The sequence below is a fragment of the Bombus fervidus genome, chromosome 1 (assembly GCF_041682495.2).
Source record: "Bombus fervidus isolate BK054 chromosome 1, iyBomFerv1, whole genome shotgun sequence".
Classification (NCBI taxonomy): domain Eukaryota; kingdom Metazoa; phylum Arthropoda; class Insecta; order Hymenoptera; family Apidae; genus Bombus; species Bombus fervidus.
Genome location: NC_091517.1, coordinates 24,362,489 through 24,376,852, shown reverse-complemented (window position 1 = coordinate 24,376,852; position 14,364 = coordinate 24,362,489). Strand labels below are relative to the sequence as shown.

At 35.3% G+C, this 14,364-nt stretch overlaps 1 protein-coding gene across 1 annotated transcript in view; it reads left to right on the top strand.

Annotated features, from left to right (window-relative positions):
• The window catches only part of Slo2 (slowpoke 2), a 183,071-nt gene that overhangs the window by 128,772 nt on the left and 39,935 nt on the right, over positions 1-14,364 (top strand). The window contains exons 2-4 of the mRNA XM_072022537.1: positions 10,496-10,575; positions 12,901-13,000; positions 14,101-14,299. Coding sequence (XP_071878638.1) covers positions 10,496-10,575; positions 12,901-13,000; positions 14,101-14,299 — 379 coding nt within the window. The remainder of the gene's footprint in view (positions 1-10,495; positions 10,576-12,900; positions 13,001-14,100; positions 14,300-14,364) is intronic.

Sequence of the window (14,364 nt, the reverse complement as noted above, 5' to 3'; positions counted from 1 at the left end):
TCGACTGCACCCTACCGATTCGAGATATCGGCAAGAAACGTTGAACGGTAGGATGGAACGCCGATCGATATTCCGGGGAATTGAATGGAGTTTGTTAATACGATGGCCTGCGATTGATTTCGTCGATTTCGTGATCAACCAGGGTGGAGAGAGCACGGACTACTCACCGATAGCACGGAAGAACATGGAATTGATAGCTTTCAGGAAAATCGAGAAAACTTTATTAATCACGCGACTCTTTCTATTTGCAGATAAGCGCGATTGTGGTTTTAAAATTTCAACGGACCCACTTCGAGTCACGTGACTAAGGTACCTTCGCAGGTGAAATTTTCATACACCTTCGATTATTTCTCTCTTATATACGCTAATTAATATTAACCATTGTACTTATACCATATCCAATGACCGATTGCCAGAGATCAGATCAGAGACCAGATTTAGATTAAAGAGTTTCATCTGAAATCACACGAGACGTATTTTATTTTTCATATGGGAATATCAGTATTTCGACGTGTCTAAATTTAGCGTTAATACACGTGTACCGAGTAAATTTTCAAGATATTTTTTTCTTCAAAACAAGGCCTCAAATGCAGAAAATTTATTCTACATTTTCCATTTATTCCTTTTTATGACAAATTATTATGCCACCAGTTACCGAACATCCTGTATATTGACGATAATTTGAGAACGTCCAAATACTTATGGACGATAGGATCGGATACTTGTACATAAGGATCGCAAGCGATGCTTTCGAGGAAAGACGGAACATCGAGCGGCAGCTTACGAGTCGTGACGTCCCATCTATCCGACGCGACGGTAGCGCGGCTTATGCGGTAGTTCGCGTGACGTGCCCCGATGTACAGCGTTCCTTTACCTCGGGGGTATTAGCAACCGTTAGCGCGACGACTTTACGGGCCGTTAATACCTGGCGAATCTTACGTGCAACCAGGGAAAGCCGGGTTATTACCACGATGTTGCACGAAACCTTTCTATCTCTCTCTTTCTCTTACGCCGTTCTTCGCTGTTACAGGCTATGTAAAAGCACTGCGGAACAGCGAGCCGCGCTTTTGAGTTTATCGAGAATCCGTCCGTTACGGGAGCAACGTCTTTTCGGTCGGAGATTATTATGCAACGTGTCGTTTAGAATAACAAATTTAGGTTAAAAGCTACTCCTCTTGGTGCAGGTAAAGCAAGACAAGGGAAAGATGTGATTGAGTTTTGCGAGTAAAATGAGTTGTGGAGTTTTATTAATTTTTATCTTTATTGGTACAAAACAACGGAATTTAAAATTCTGGTAAAATAAAAGGTTTTTTTTTCATTCGTATTAAAAATTAATGTATTAAAATGAACGAAAATGAAACGCAGTGTGATCTGTAAATTATACATTTAATTATGTTGCAGAGTACATAAAAGGTAGCACCTGTAAACGCCTATGAAAATCACATTGTTAGCTCTTAACTGATACGGTGAAATCAAATTTTAATATCAACTTGTAATTATAAGATTTAACTTAATTGAAGATTTACGGGACTCCGCGATATGCGTTCTTTAGAATAAAATTGTAACAATGTTTATAACCTTCGTAGTATTTTAGAGGCTCGGAGTAACGGTTAAAGGTTAAGAGTATGGATAACTCGTAAATTGACTTTGTGACTAAGAATTTACGTGATTCATTGGTTTGGCTGTAACAGCTAATGGAATGAAATAACGTTTGATCGAAAGATTGTAGACTTGGACAAAATGAGAGTTTAGGAGAGGAGTTGAGCGATCGTCGAGGGCGGGAATAAACGGGCCGCATGCAAGTTCAGGAAATTGTCAAAAGACCGGTAGTTTTACGCTTCTGCCTGTACTTACAGTCACCGGAAATACATCTTCAACGAGAAAATCAAGATCTAAAAATAGCTCTCTAGGTAAAAGTTCTTTTGAAACTTGAAGCGTACATTTTTTGAAAGTTTGCGTTCTTTGTTTGTCGATGAAGATTTCTCCCACGTAAATGGAAAACTTCTGTTTCGTTAATTACATTCGTAATAATCTGCAGCTTCGTTAACGTATTAAATTAGTTTTAAGATTAGAAAATGTATTTTTTATAGAATTTTACTGTATGGCATTTTATTTATATTTAAAGTAAAAACATTTTTAATCGAAGCTTTCAGAATGATACGTTTCCGTTGCTATAGTGACAATAGTCAAACCAAATAAACGGTTAATTGTTTTGTCGAATTCACCTGTCGAAACGCAGAAATTTATTTGTTTTAACATCAAAGTTTATGACTCGGCGACGCGTTTGTTAGTGACAGGTTTTGATTTTGAATAAATACGCGGAAATTCAAGTTCGCAGGCAAAAACGATAGCCGATTTTAAATGTCTTATTCATTTTCTATATTTAATCCCTATATCTCAATGAAATATTCCGTTTCTTCCAAATATTATTTAACCATTAAAGATACTGTAAAAACCTTTTTATTTGAAAGAAATGAAGAAATCCAATTAAAATAGCGAATGCCAAGTTCGATTATATGTAATAAAATCTATTTTAATATTCTAATAGGAACTGAATCGTATGGTACTTATAAACCTGCAAAACATAATATATCGTTGATAAATTCCACCACGTAATGCTACGTTACATAGTAATACGAAAAGCTCATTGTTGTGTCTTTTTGCAAGTGGAGTCAGACTAAGTATCCTCGTGCCCGGTAATGAGCAATAAACGTCATATAAACCGTGAAATTACTGTCAGCAGAGAATTCAAAGACTAATGAAAATGAGTTTCTAGAAATTTCTGTGGTCGAATAAATGTGAATAGTGTTGAACAGGCGAACAGTGGGATCGTCATTGTGTTTCGAACATCGCGTGGTAATTTCATTAGCGGAGTTGGAAGTCTTAAACGGTTTCGTTTATTAATTGGTGAAGTTAAATGAAGAATTAAGGGCGCAACGAAGATCTGCAGGAGAAATAAAGTTTCTTGTAATCTCTTCGAATTAGTTCGAATAATCTTGTTTGCAGATTAATTTTTATCTTTCATGAAACATTTCGACAATTCTTTCTTATTGTAGCTGTCGTATACAATTTTACTTTGGTTTGACTATATTTCGAATAGATTTCTCAGTATTTGGAAATAAGAATGATTTATGGAATTTGCTCGATCAAAAAGGCTCATATATAGCACGATATAACTAAACTACCCGCGAGAACAGCAAACAAACAGTAAACAAACGTGAACTCTAAAACTTAAGCTGATTCTAATTCAGCTTAGAAAATGAACACGGTCGTTAGAGCAATTTAATTCTGAAGATCGAGGAGTAACTTCAGTCCTTTGTATGTGTTTGAATTTCTTCAGGGGATTTTTCACCCCTTGTTTGTCGAGTTTTCTTTTCATGTTCACTCATTCATTGTCACGTTATTTGTAACCATCAAAAGCAATATCTTTTTTACTTCTCTTTATTGATTCGTTGATCTCCAAAATATTAAAAAGATGTAGGTGCAAGCACGATTTCTTTGGTTATTTACTTTAAGAGTTAACTTCATCGTTAATTTCATCGATATACTGTAAGAAATTCATTCTCCCAGCTAATACTCGAACTTTCTTTTTCGATTTCGAAGAAAACATGCTTCTCGTCTCGAAATTTTCCGACGCGACGGTCGGCTCGAGTATAACGTTGGTCGAAAGGAATAGAGACAAACAAGCTGTGACAAACGCGGAGATCGGAAGCAGGAAGACGAAGAGAATGGACCGGGGACGAGAACGTTCCCCTCAATTTATATAGATTGCTCCGAGTGGCGTTTCGGGTTCAAGTAACGAGGTACAATTCCGTAGCTGGACGAGTATTTCCTTCCTGAAGTAGAAAATCCATTACGTGGTCAGCCGTCGAGCTGACCGAAGGGAAAGTAGACGATACGTAGACATATATAAACGTTATCTCATTAGACAATGTTTCGCTGTTGATGCTGATGGGTAGAATGATTATCCTCTCCTTCCAGCGATATATCTTTTATTTAGAAGGATTTTTGTCTGATAAAGAGTAAAAGTTATTGACGTTTTAAACGTATGGCATAATATGACATTTAATAGCAGAAGAAAATTGCAATTTATTCTACGAACATATTATTATTACATCATCACAGGTGAACATAAAAAATATAAAGCCCGAATTGAAGGTTGAAAACTCGTTACTCTGTTTTGCAACTTTGTGTTATAAGCGTAGGTGCATATTTTTCTAGTTTTGTTGCATAAAAATAAAACTTGCCAGTGGCAAGCAGTAAAAATGTCTAGAAAAATATGTAACGTTTATAACACAAAGTTGCAAAACAGAATAACGAGTTTTCTACCTTCAATTCGGACTTTGTATATTTTTAGTTCACCTGCGGTGATGTAATAATAATATTTTTTATCTTGCACACGGATTATCAAAAGGTCTAATAATTTATTCGAAGGTAGCTAAATATCTGCGACGAAAACCTCCATCTTCCTGAACGCAGTGAAGCATAGATAGTACATAAAATTACAAGAAAAAGTTCCCGGAACTCGTTACCGTGAATTGACCTTTTAGCGAGGACCGAAACGTGAGCGTAGTCATTAATTTCGTTAAAACGAAGAAGTTTCCCCTTTCCTTTGATTGCTAGGACTGTGTGCCACGTGCTAATATCCGATTTCTCTCGCTACGTTTTAGAAACTGTATAAGTTTTATTTCTGAATACTTGTACATAAACAATTGAAAAAAGTTCTTTGAAGTTTCATTTGCACAGCTTGTTATCGCATATAAAATATCGCAACACGTACTTAATTTTCGAAAATGAATTTCACGTATGATATAAAAATTCATTTGTCAAAGAGGTATTCATTAAATTAACGTGTGTTGATATTTTTGACACTTAAAAGTAACAATTTGTAAGGAAGACACCTTGTACAGTATCTCATTTGAAATTAAAAATATGTATCTTTTATTTAAGACAATTCTTTCAAAAATGCAATATTATCATTTTAATTTATTAAAAGTAAAACCAATAGGAGATTATATAAATTCCTTAATAAATTCTAATTGATCAATTTTAGCCATTGGATAACATTGTCAAGGCAGATAAATAACTGGAAATGCGAAATAAAAAGTGAATGTAAAAGTCTGCGAACTAAGAGATCGAGAAATGAGGTTCGCAAGTCTGAATATTTCAGCTTAAGATCAAAGGGACTGATTCGTTGACGATTGCATTGGAATTTTAGAAATCACTCGCGCATGCAGATTAGTCCTATTGGTTGCGAATCAATTCGACGACTCCAATTATACTGGAAATGTCAACGCTCTAAATTCTCTAACCACATTTTAATTAAATATCGACAAATGGACTTTGAGCTAGTGGAATGCTGCATTTGGATGATTAGTTTACGGTTTATCCATTCAAAATGGTTGGTTCTCCCATCAATAAAAAGTGAGACGGAGGTAAAAGGTACGCACGAATTTAATTTCAGATCCTCGCTATTTATAAGTTAACTAACTAAATAATTTATAAAATGGATAGAGCGTTTAGAAAAAAATATGACACAGCTTTGATCGCTCTTCTCGCTGTTATTTTCTGTTAAGGTTATTGGATGTATGTGAATACAAAGGAACGCGTGGGTAAATTGTAAAATAGAAAATATATATATATTGAATATTAAAGCGTAAGTACAAAGTTCGGAATACAATATGAGCTGGTCCAGATCCGCACGCTAGCAGCGTTACCCTATGACTGAAAAACCCTGAAGCTAACGTTGCATTGTACCGTTTATGGTTTGCCTTTGACGCAGTCTTTTGTCTATGCGCTATCGATGGCTTCGGTGCTTGAGAAAACTAAAAACCAGATGTAGAGTTTTCTTAGAAATGGCGACCAGTTCAACATTTTCACATCATCTATTTAAATAAAATACACATATACATATGTATGTATATGGACACAATGAAGACAAAAGTATTCGCACAGTACCTTCGTCTCTCATTGTATGTTATTTAAGAAGTCTTTTCGTTCTGGTTACAATGATATATTTAACATGATTTATTTCGTAATAATATTGTTATGATAATATTTGAGCTGCTTGATCAATTTTAAGGTCTGGCAACGTTGTACGATGATTTTAACCGTTTCCTAAACATATTTGGATACGTGTCCAGTCAATAATGTGATATTATGCCTGTAATATTTTAATAGAAAAATGTATAGCAAATATGTAAAAAAACTTTTGTCCTGAACAATCCAGAAAACGATAAGTCTGTACAAATTATTCTCTCATTTCGAATATAAACAGAACGTTTATGCGAACAGTGGTATGGCTAGAAAAATAGCTGCTAATATCCACTTTAAACGAAAGCATTATAATATAAAGCCACAACATTCGTCTGAAAAACAAATAACTTATATACTTCCACGTAAACGGTCAGCCCTCTCGGCATCGATCGCCATGAAAAATTTATCAAGCCACCATCCTCGTTATTCACATTCAAGCAAAAAACAAAGAAATAGCCGATATACCTAACGAACGATTTATTCGCACTTTCACGCCGTCACCGTCCAAACGTTATCTTCATCGTTCTGTCAAGCTCCTTATCCGTCCCGCGAACAACAAGAGAAAAAGTTGTCGTTGCCCGATCGATAAATCAAGCGAACGGCACGATGGAAAATGTATGTGGATGGCTAAAAAAATAAACGATAAAATCGATCGCTATGGCTACGAACAAATTATAAGTCACAGTCATTGATATTCACGAATAATTCTTCCGTTTGTCATCTTCTTCCATATCTACTATTCGCGAATGTGTTCGTGAAATATAAATTTTTGGAACCGAAGTTCTTACGAGCAGAAGCTAATAGAAAAAATATATTAATCGATATTTTCCAGCAAATTACTAATAATTCTTGAATTAAACACGAATCAAGCTACTATAACAGATTGGAAATAATATCATATTCATTCGTAAAAACGACAATTTAATAGGTGGACTTTTACACAATGCGGAATATCTGTTAGAACTTTTGATACAATGGTAGGAAATATTGTGTATAGGCAAATCGTTTAAGCATCCATAACTCTCTTTCGCTTTGCGCAGTCTAATAATTGCCTGTCGAACTATTCCACAACTAAATGACACCAAACTAACTGAGCTCGATAGTGTTTAAAAATAGGTCGTCGCTAACATATAATAAAACATACTTCTCGTGAATTTAATATAAGCAGAGTTTGAAAAAAGATCGCAAAGTCGTCATAAAAAGTTTGCGAACATCTTGCGAACGGTGTTTTGAGAACGCGCCTTTAAGCCGCCTTCAGTTCGCTATGATATCACTCATGACTGACTAATCCGGATTCGTTCGCCCGAGGATATCCGATGCCCGATGCATCACGCGGTGCAATCTAACTGAAAGTTTTGGCACAAAGGTAGTGCACGTAGTGCACGAACGAAAGCGTGCAACGGCGTGCAAGCTTTTCGTTTCCGATTTCGCGCGTGCTCACACACGTTTTCTCCGGCGTATTTCACATGGTTAGTCACACCCATACCTCGACCAATAGACCTTGTCAGGAACTTTTGCTGTAATTTTGCACGTGAGAATCAGACTAACATAAGCAGTTTTTTCAAGTTAAATTACATATACATTATAGCACTGGCACAATAAGCTAGCGATATCGGTGTGTTTGTGCTACTTGTAAGTTTGTAAATTTCTTAAATAAGTCGTTTGTAAATTAATTCGATCGTGCAGGAGATCCCTGGTGCAATTTGATCAATAAATTCGTACTTATACGTTCAAAGTTATAATACTTCTAGAAAAACGTTTCATTGCTGTTAATACTTAATCTTCTTGCCATAAGTGGGACCAAGTATCCTGTTAAAGTTAGAATGAAACACGAAGTATGCCCGTATCGCTGTCGCTCGTAATATATGGGTTCAGTAGCGATATTGATTAACTCCATAAATTGAAAAGCAGAAAAATGTTAGTTACAAATATTTCTTAAAACTTACCTGAAAGCTTGCGATTTATATCGCCTGCAACGAATAAACTTATGAAATGGAAGTAACCGAGTTGTTTATTTCGAGAAGTTTGACACTAATCACCTACTCGACTAATGAAGCTGAAAAATTTATAGAAGGTGGAGTCGATGAGTTCGCCTATCTTTCTGGTAATCTCCGTAAAACGATTAAAAAAGGTAGAAAGATTTTAACATTGAAATAAGCGAAATATCGAGAATACAAAAGTTGCCAAGACAGATGTTTAAACGCATCGAAATGAAGTGGCGAATGTACGAGATTAAACCTGTAACTGGTGCAATTTACATAATGCTGTAAATGATGAGTTTGGCCGAGAGTGAAGCTATTTTGACGTAGGTGTCTAATGAATTATTCAAATTTTGATACCGTGCGTATAGCTGAAATCTGTGGATCGCTTCGAGATTGAACGAAATTGAATCGACTATATCAAAGCTGAATCTGGCGTAGGAGATAGTTTCGTCTGGATGGTCAACTCTCGCGATATTTTTGTATTTTAAATAATCGAATATATGAGATATTAAAAAGTGTATGATACGAAAAATTGTAATTGATATAAAAATTGATATCATCGAGAGTTTTAATTTCGCGAAACTTCAACGGTGCTATAATAAATATGTCCTCGACAACGTCATGCTAGTTGACAAATCCTCGAGGACGCTTTCAAGGAAATGGAACCTCCTCCGAGACCCTCCAAAATGTCAGTTATAGGTTTGTAAGCGAGTGAAACATACGATAACCGATACAGCTTAAGCTATATGGCGAAAATTGTTCTGTCAAATCAATCAGCGTTGGGATTTCGATTGCAAAATAATTACGGTTCCTATATTTGTTGTACACTATAGATGTTTATGGATTAATGAGAAATTTAAAGATGTAAAGATGTATAAATTTATGATAGACTTATGATACTTATTAGATGAAACAAATGTGTATTTAAATTACATAAACATTCACACGGCTGTTGTTACAATGGTAATTAAATATTTTGATCACGTAAAATTATAATTTTTATCCATATCCCCATTTCATATAATATCACGATATATTTTGTTTTTTCATTACACATTGTTACAAATTATTCATTATCACTCGCGTTACTCTAAAATTACTTAAGACAAAGGAATTTAACTCTAATTTAGTAAAAATCTCAAAAGTGCTTTCGGTAACAGCTTAAATACATTACGGGCATTGGTAATTGTTATATTATATATATTCCTTTACAATGTTATTAACGTCTATACTGTGGCATATGTTGTATCTATTCATCGTTCTTGTTGCACTAGTACTACATTCGTAATTTCGTTTTCTGAAATTACGACGTTTTCTTTGTGGCGTTTATCTTTAAGAGATGCATAAGATAATCTGTAAGAAACCGTAATCTCATTAGAAATTAATAATTCAAATAACATAATTGAAATGAGAAGAATATCTAAACCGGAGATACCACAAAACGATAATTACAATAATCGCGTATTCACCTCAGCCAAACAAACGTCGCAAAAGACTCTCAGAGTATTAAATTTCCTCAAAACTTCCTGTTTTTTCAAACGAAGAGCTCTCGAAAAGCAGCAAAAAGCCGTAACCCTGTTCCGACTATAACATGGAATTCTTTTCGCGCCATCGTTCGCTTGATTACACTCGAAAGTACAACCACGCTCTTGCAGCATGACTCTCCAAGGCACAAAGGTTTTCGCGTGAACATCCCTTGATCGACGATCGATTCAAGAGCCTGTTTCGTGCGAATGGTCGTTGTCGTCGATGTTGGTTGATCCAGTGATGACACGCGACGTTGTGAAATCGCGGCGCATCGTTCAACCGACTGAAAAATAACTGCCAATCGGAGTTACGTCCCTCGGTGGAAACGATTAGGCTATTAGACGGTCGCGGTTGCAATAGTAATGCGAACCATTTGTCTGGTAGACTGATTTTGATTTAACAAACGATAATAGGAGTGCTGTTGCTTAATAATGAGAACAACCAGCACGCCGCCTCGTGAGAACTTTCGACGCGAATGCGTTTCATAGAAATCCACCGAACTGCGATTGTTTCACGCTGCATTCAACGATATTTCGACTCGTGATTAGCTGAATAAGTTGGATTGGAAAAGTTTACCACTCTCAGAGGAATTGTTTACTGTTGTACGATTTATGACAATATTAGGAGTTGAAGGGGCCTTGCTATGATTCGCTACAGCTAATACTTTTTTACTTACGAAAGTATACTATTCGATAATCTGTTTGCTATAGATTTATCTGGGTCAAGAGGATTATTATTGTCCTGCCGTTAAGGCATTAAGGCATCGAGTTTTGAGAAGATGACGTTAAATAAAAATGACATTAACAATTGCGAGCTTGTGACATGGAACGCATAAAATTGAAAATTTATTAATCTCGATACTGTACATAATACTTGATTTGTTTTCAATAATTAGAATTACTTAACCTATGAAACATCAAGTGGTAATTTTAATTTCTTCTTCTTTACAGAGTTCGTGTTGAATATTACGTGAACGAAAACACGTTCAAGGAACGACTTCAGCTGTACTTCATAAAAAATCAACGCTCGAGTAAGTATACCGAGTATAGTTTTTATATATGAAATCAATAACCGATAAATTGATCCTTTAAATTACGTATACGAATAAATTATAAATTCGTAGATATTTCAGAAATATTTATAATCCTGTTCTGTTCGAAACATAAAGTTTCATTTCAAAAAGTTTAATTGCAAAAAGGTGATGGTATCGTTAATCGGCTGTAAAAGAATCGGAAAAGAATTATAAAGAATGCTCAAAATGTAAAGGATTAAAACATTTAAATTGAAAAATTTCAAGCAATTACGCAAGTAGAAAACAAAATAGTTAAACGCATAAATAAACCTTCGGATGAAATAGATGAAATAGATGAAATATATTTTATATTGATTTAGCCTATTTGTAAATTCGTGCCCTCTATTCAGATACATTGATACGTTTCGTATGAAATGCCATGTAATAGCTTATACCGTCATTCGCAGGCAGAGTTCACTGTCGCAGTTTTAAATAGACCTTTCGGTCTAACGCCAGAGTTTCACGTTATAGCGGTACATACGAATATACCTATTGTGCCAATGTCATCTCGTAAATCGTGTTACGTTTTTCGCTTTACCTGTAACACAATGCGGAGCATCTAAAACTGATCGATCACGAACGTGCTTTTATCAGAATAGTCTAAAAATAGTTTAGCTTTAGCTTGCCTTTTCTTCAATTCTTCGTCGTATGAAATATTTTTGTGGAAATATTTCATTAATAGAAATTTGCTAGTCTCTTCGTTCATTGGGCAGAATGTAGTCAAATTGTTACGTGTCAATTGACAAAAATTTTCTTTTTAGACATCGAAATTTCGAAAACTTGAATAGAAGATACAATTTTATTGAATTTCAACACGATAAATCTCAAAAAACTTTCAGGAGCAGATATGAATATTTGATTTGTTTGTTCTCAGTCCTCAGAGAAATACCACGTATTGGTTCAAGATACCATATTTTCAGCTTATTCTTTTTAACTCGTTCTCCATGAACATCAACTTGGTTTATAAAAATATCTTCGTTAATAACAATATCAACGTCAAGCAATTTGTTAGTATATTTAAACTGTTACATCCATCGATTTACTATTTTCTTAACTTCAAATACGTAATCAAGTAGACACTTTTTCTCCTTCGACAATTCCACTTATACGATTACTTCCTTGAAATTACCATTCCATTAACTTTATTAAGATGTAACAGAAAGCATAAAAACACAAATTTTCATTACCAGGTGATTAATTCCCTGTCTGCAAGCAACCATTAATAACGAACTACATGACACGACATATCATTTTTCGTGGATCTAACTACAATGATTAAGCTAATTGTAAGAAATAAAACAAAATCTTTAATCCTTTTTCTTCAATGGTAATATTTCAGTTCGTGTGATACGAATGCTCATAGGACGTTAGATCTGCAGTGTGTTGCAAAATTAATAAAAGATATGAAACGTAATACGTCTTTCCTCCAGTAAAACAAGCATTCTTTTTACGTTATAACTGTGATGAGTTTCTTCGTACATGCAAATTGAATCTTATCTTATATTTCTAAATAAAAATGATCGAAAAGTTCTTTATTTTATTATTTCTAAATTTTTTTGTTGAGCTCTCGCCTGTGCAAATAATTCTATGACTCGCTATACATTATATTATGTCTGCGACAAAATAAACACTCGACGAATGATCGCGAAAGGTCATTCTGTCTGCATCAACGCGCTCGAAAAGATCGGCAAGCTTTTGATCGTGAAAGAGTTCAGGGTGTCGGAAATTCTTTTTGGAGACATGTTGCTCGTTGCATGCCAGAAACGTAATTTCGAGAATGGCGTGCCATCGTGACACCGACAACCATGTAGATGTCTGGCAGCGAGACATAATCTTTCGAAGCTGCTGGCACTAGTAGATAGCGGATGTCGCGCCGATATCGTTGCTCGATCTGCCTTGGTATCGATTGTTTGCATCTATCCGTATGCCTAACGAAAGATCGATGCCCTGCCATGTTCCACAACGCTACGAGGGGACGATTAAAAACGGTTCTTTGTAGATCGTGAATATCGATACCTTTCCACCTGGGCATTCTTTATCCGTGACAAATTCATTCTACCGATTTTCTCGTACCTTTACCCTATCGCGTGCTGACGTGTCGTGATAAAAGGATTCGACTAAATTGCGCGTTTAAAAGTTAAAATAAATGTTTTACCACTATGGAATTAGAAAAATTTTACAGGGGAAAGATATTAAATGGGAATTTTTATAAAGTCAAATCGGACTTTATTATTAGTTCCAGTTGTATTTATTTACAATTAATAATGATTATTCGTGTTTCAGGTTTGAGGATACGATTAGCTAACTTGTTCTTCAAGTTACTAACATGCTTCTTATACATATTCAGAGTGATCACCGACAACGATCCAACTTACGCAGCATGGTGAGCTTTATACTCGATGTTGTTATTTTAATTAACTCTGTGTCCTTCCAGCCATTTTCAATCGTTCACAATTTTCTTAAAATTGGAACAATATAAAAAAGATCGTTATGAGTATATGTCGATTTCTTGTTTCAAGTTTACGTTACAGTTTTTCTTGAAACATTATTCTTTTGCTTTTTGTAGCAATTAATTACTTTTACGCGACAGATTCTGTATTTTTAATATAATCAATTTTAATTCTATCTTAATTATCTCTTGCAAAGATATCAAAATTGTACATTCTTTTCTTTCTCTTGAAAAAAATTCCTACCAAATATATCTTCAGCCAATCAAGTAGGAAATATTTTAATCAAAATAATTCTACAGTAGCACGAACAAAGAAAGGATCTTCTCTATTATTTCATTTTGTTTTAACTTGGTAATGTTTCACTGCAATGCGACAACGAGAAAGAATTTCTACCGGAATACGAAGGAAACCATTCCAAGTCGTGATTCGAAATTATGACATTTCGGAGAACGAGCTATCATAGCAGAAACTAAAAGCGAGATTAGACTTCGCGGGTTGATATACCATTTTCCTACTACAAGTCTCTAACATTCGCGATATTGTTTAAGTATTTTTAGTCTTCTTACCTTCCGATGGATCTTCGATTTACTTCCACGTTATCTTCTATCTGTCGTGTTACCGAAATTATTGTCCTTCGGCGTCCAATATCTCTCCACTCTTCCTTCCAACGTTGCATTCCTAACTTCTCTCATGATCTTTGTTTCTCGAGTTCTTTCTTTACGACAAATAAAAGATTACTAACAGTGTTATAACATTGCCTCTTTTTTTTGTAAATCTTTTCAACGTATAATGGGATTATTTCGTCATATTTAATCCTCAAATTCTCAAACTCCATAGTACAATTAGTCAGATACCATTGCAGAGTGCATTAAGCAGTTGCCCTGTCGTTATAGTCGCCTACCGACTTTCGAAAATTTCCGTGAAATTATAGCGCGTAAGCTTTTAAAAAATTTGCTTTGTGTCCGAGTTTCTCTTCATCAGCGGTGCTTTTAAAACTCAGAAAAAAGGCAAATTCCCTTTTTTTTTCTTTCAGTTACGGTTGCACGCCCGGCAACAAAACCGAGTTCCTCGCGTCCCAGAATCTTACCGAGGAGGAATTTCAAGAGCACCCGACCATCAACTGGGACGCGATTTTATGGGTGAGAAGGCCGTTGGAATTGTGGGTCGTCCAGGTGATCCTGGCAATAGTATCACTTACGGAAGCATTGCTGCTCGCCTATTTGGGTTACAAGGTACGCATCCTTTCATTCCCGGGAAATTTGATTTCACGCATAATACTCGATTATGGGACATGCGG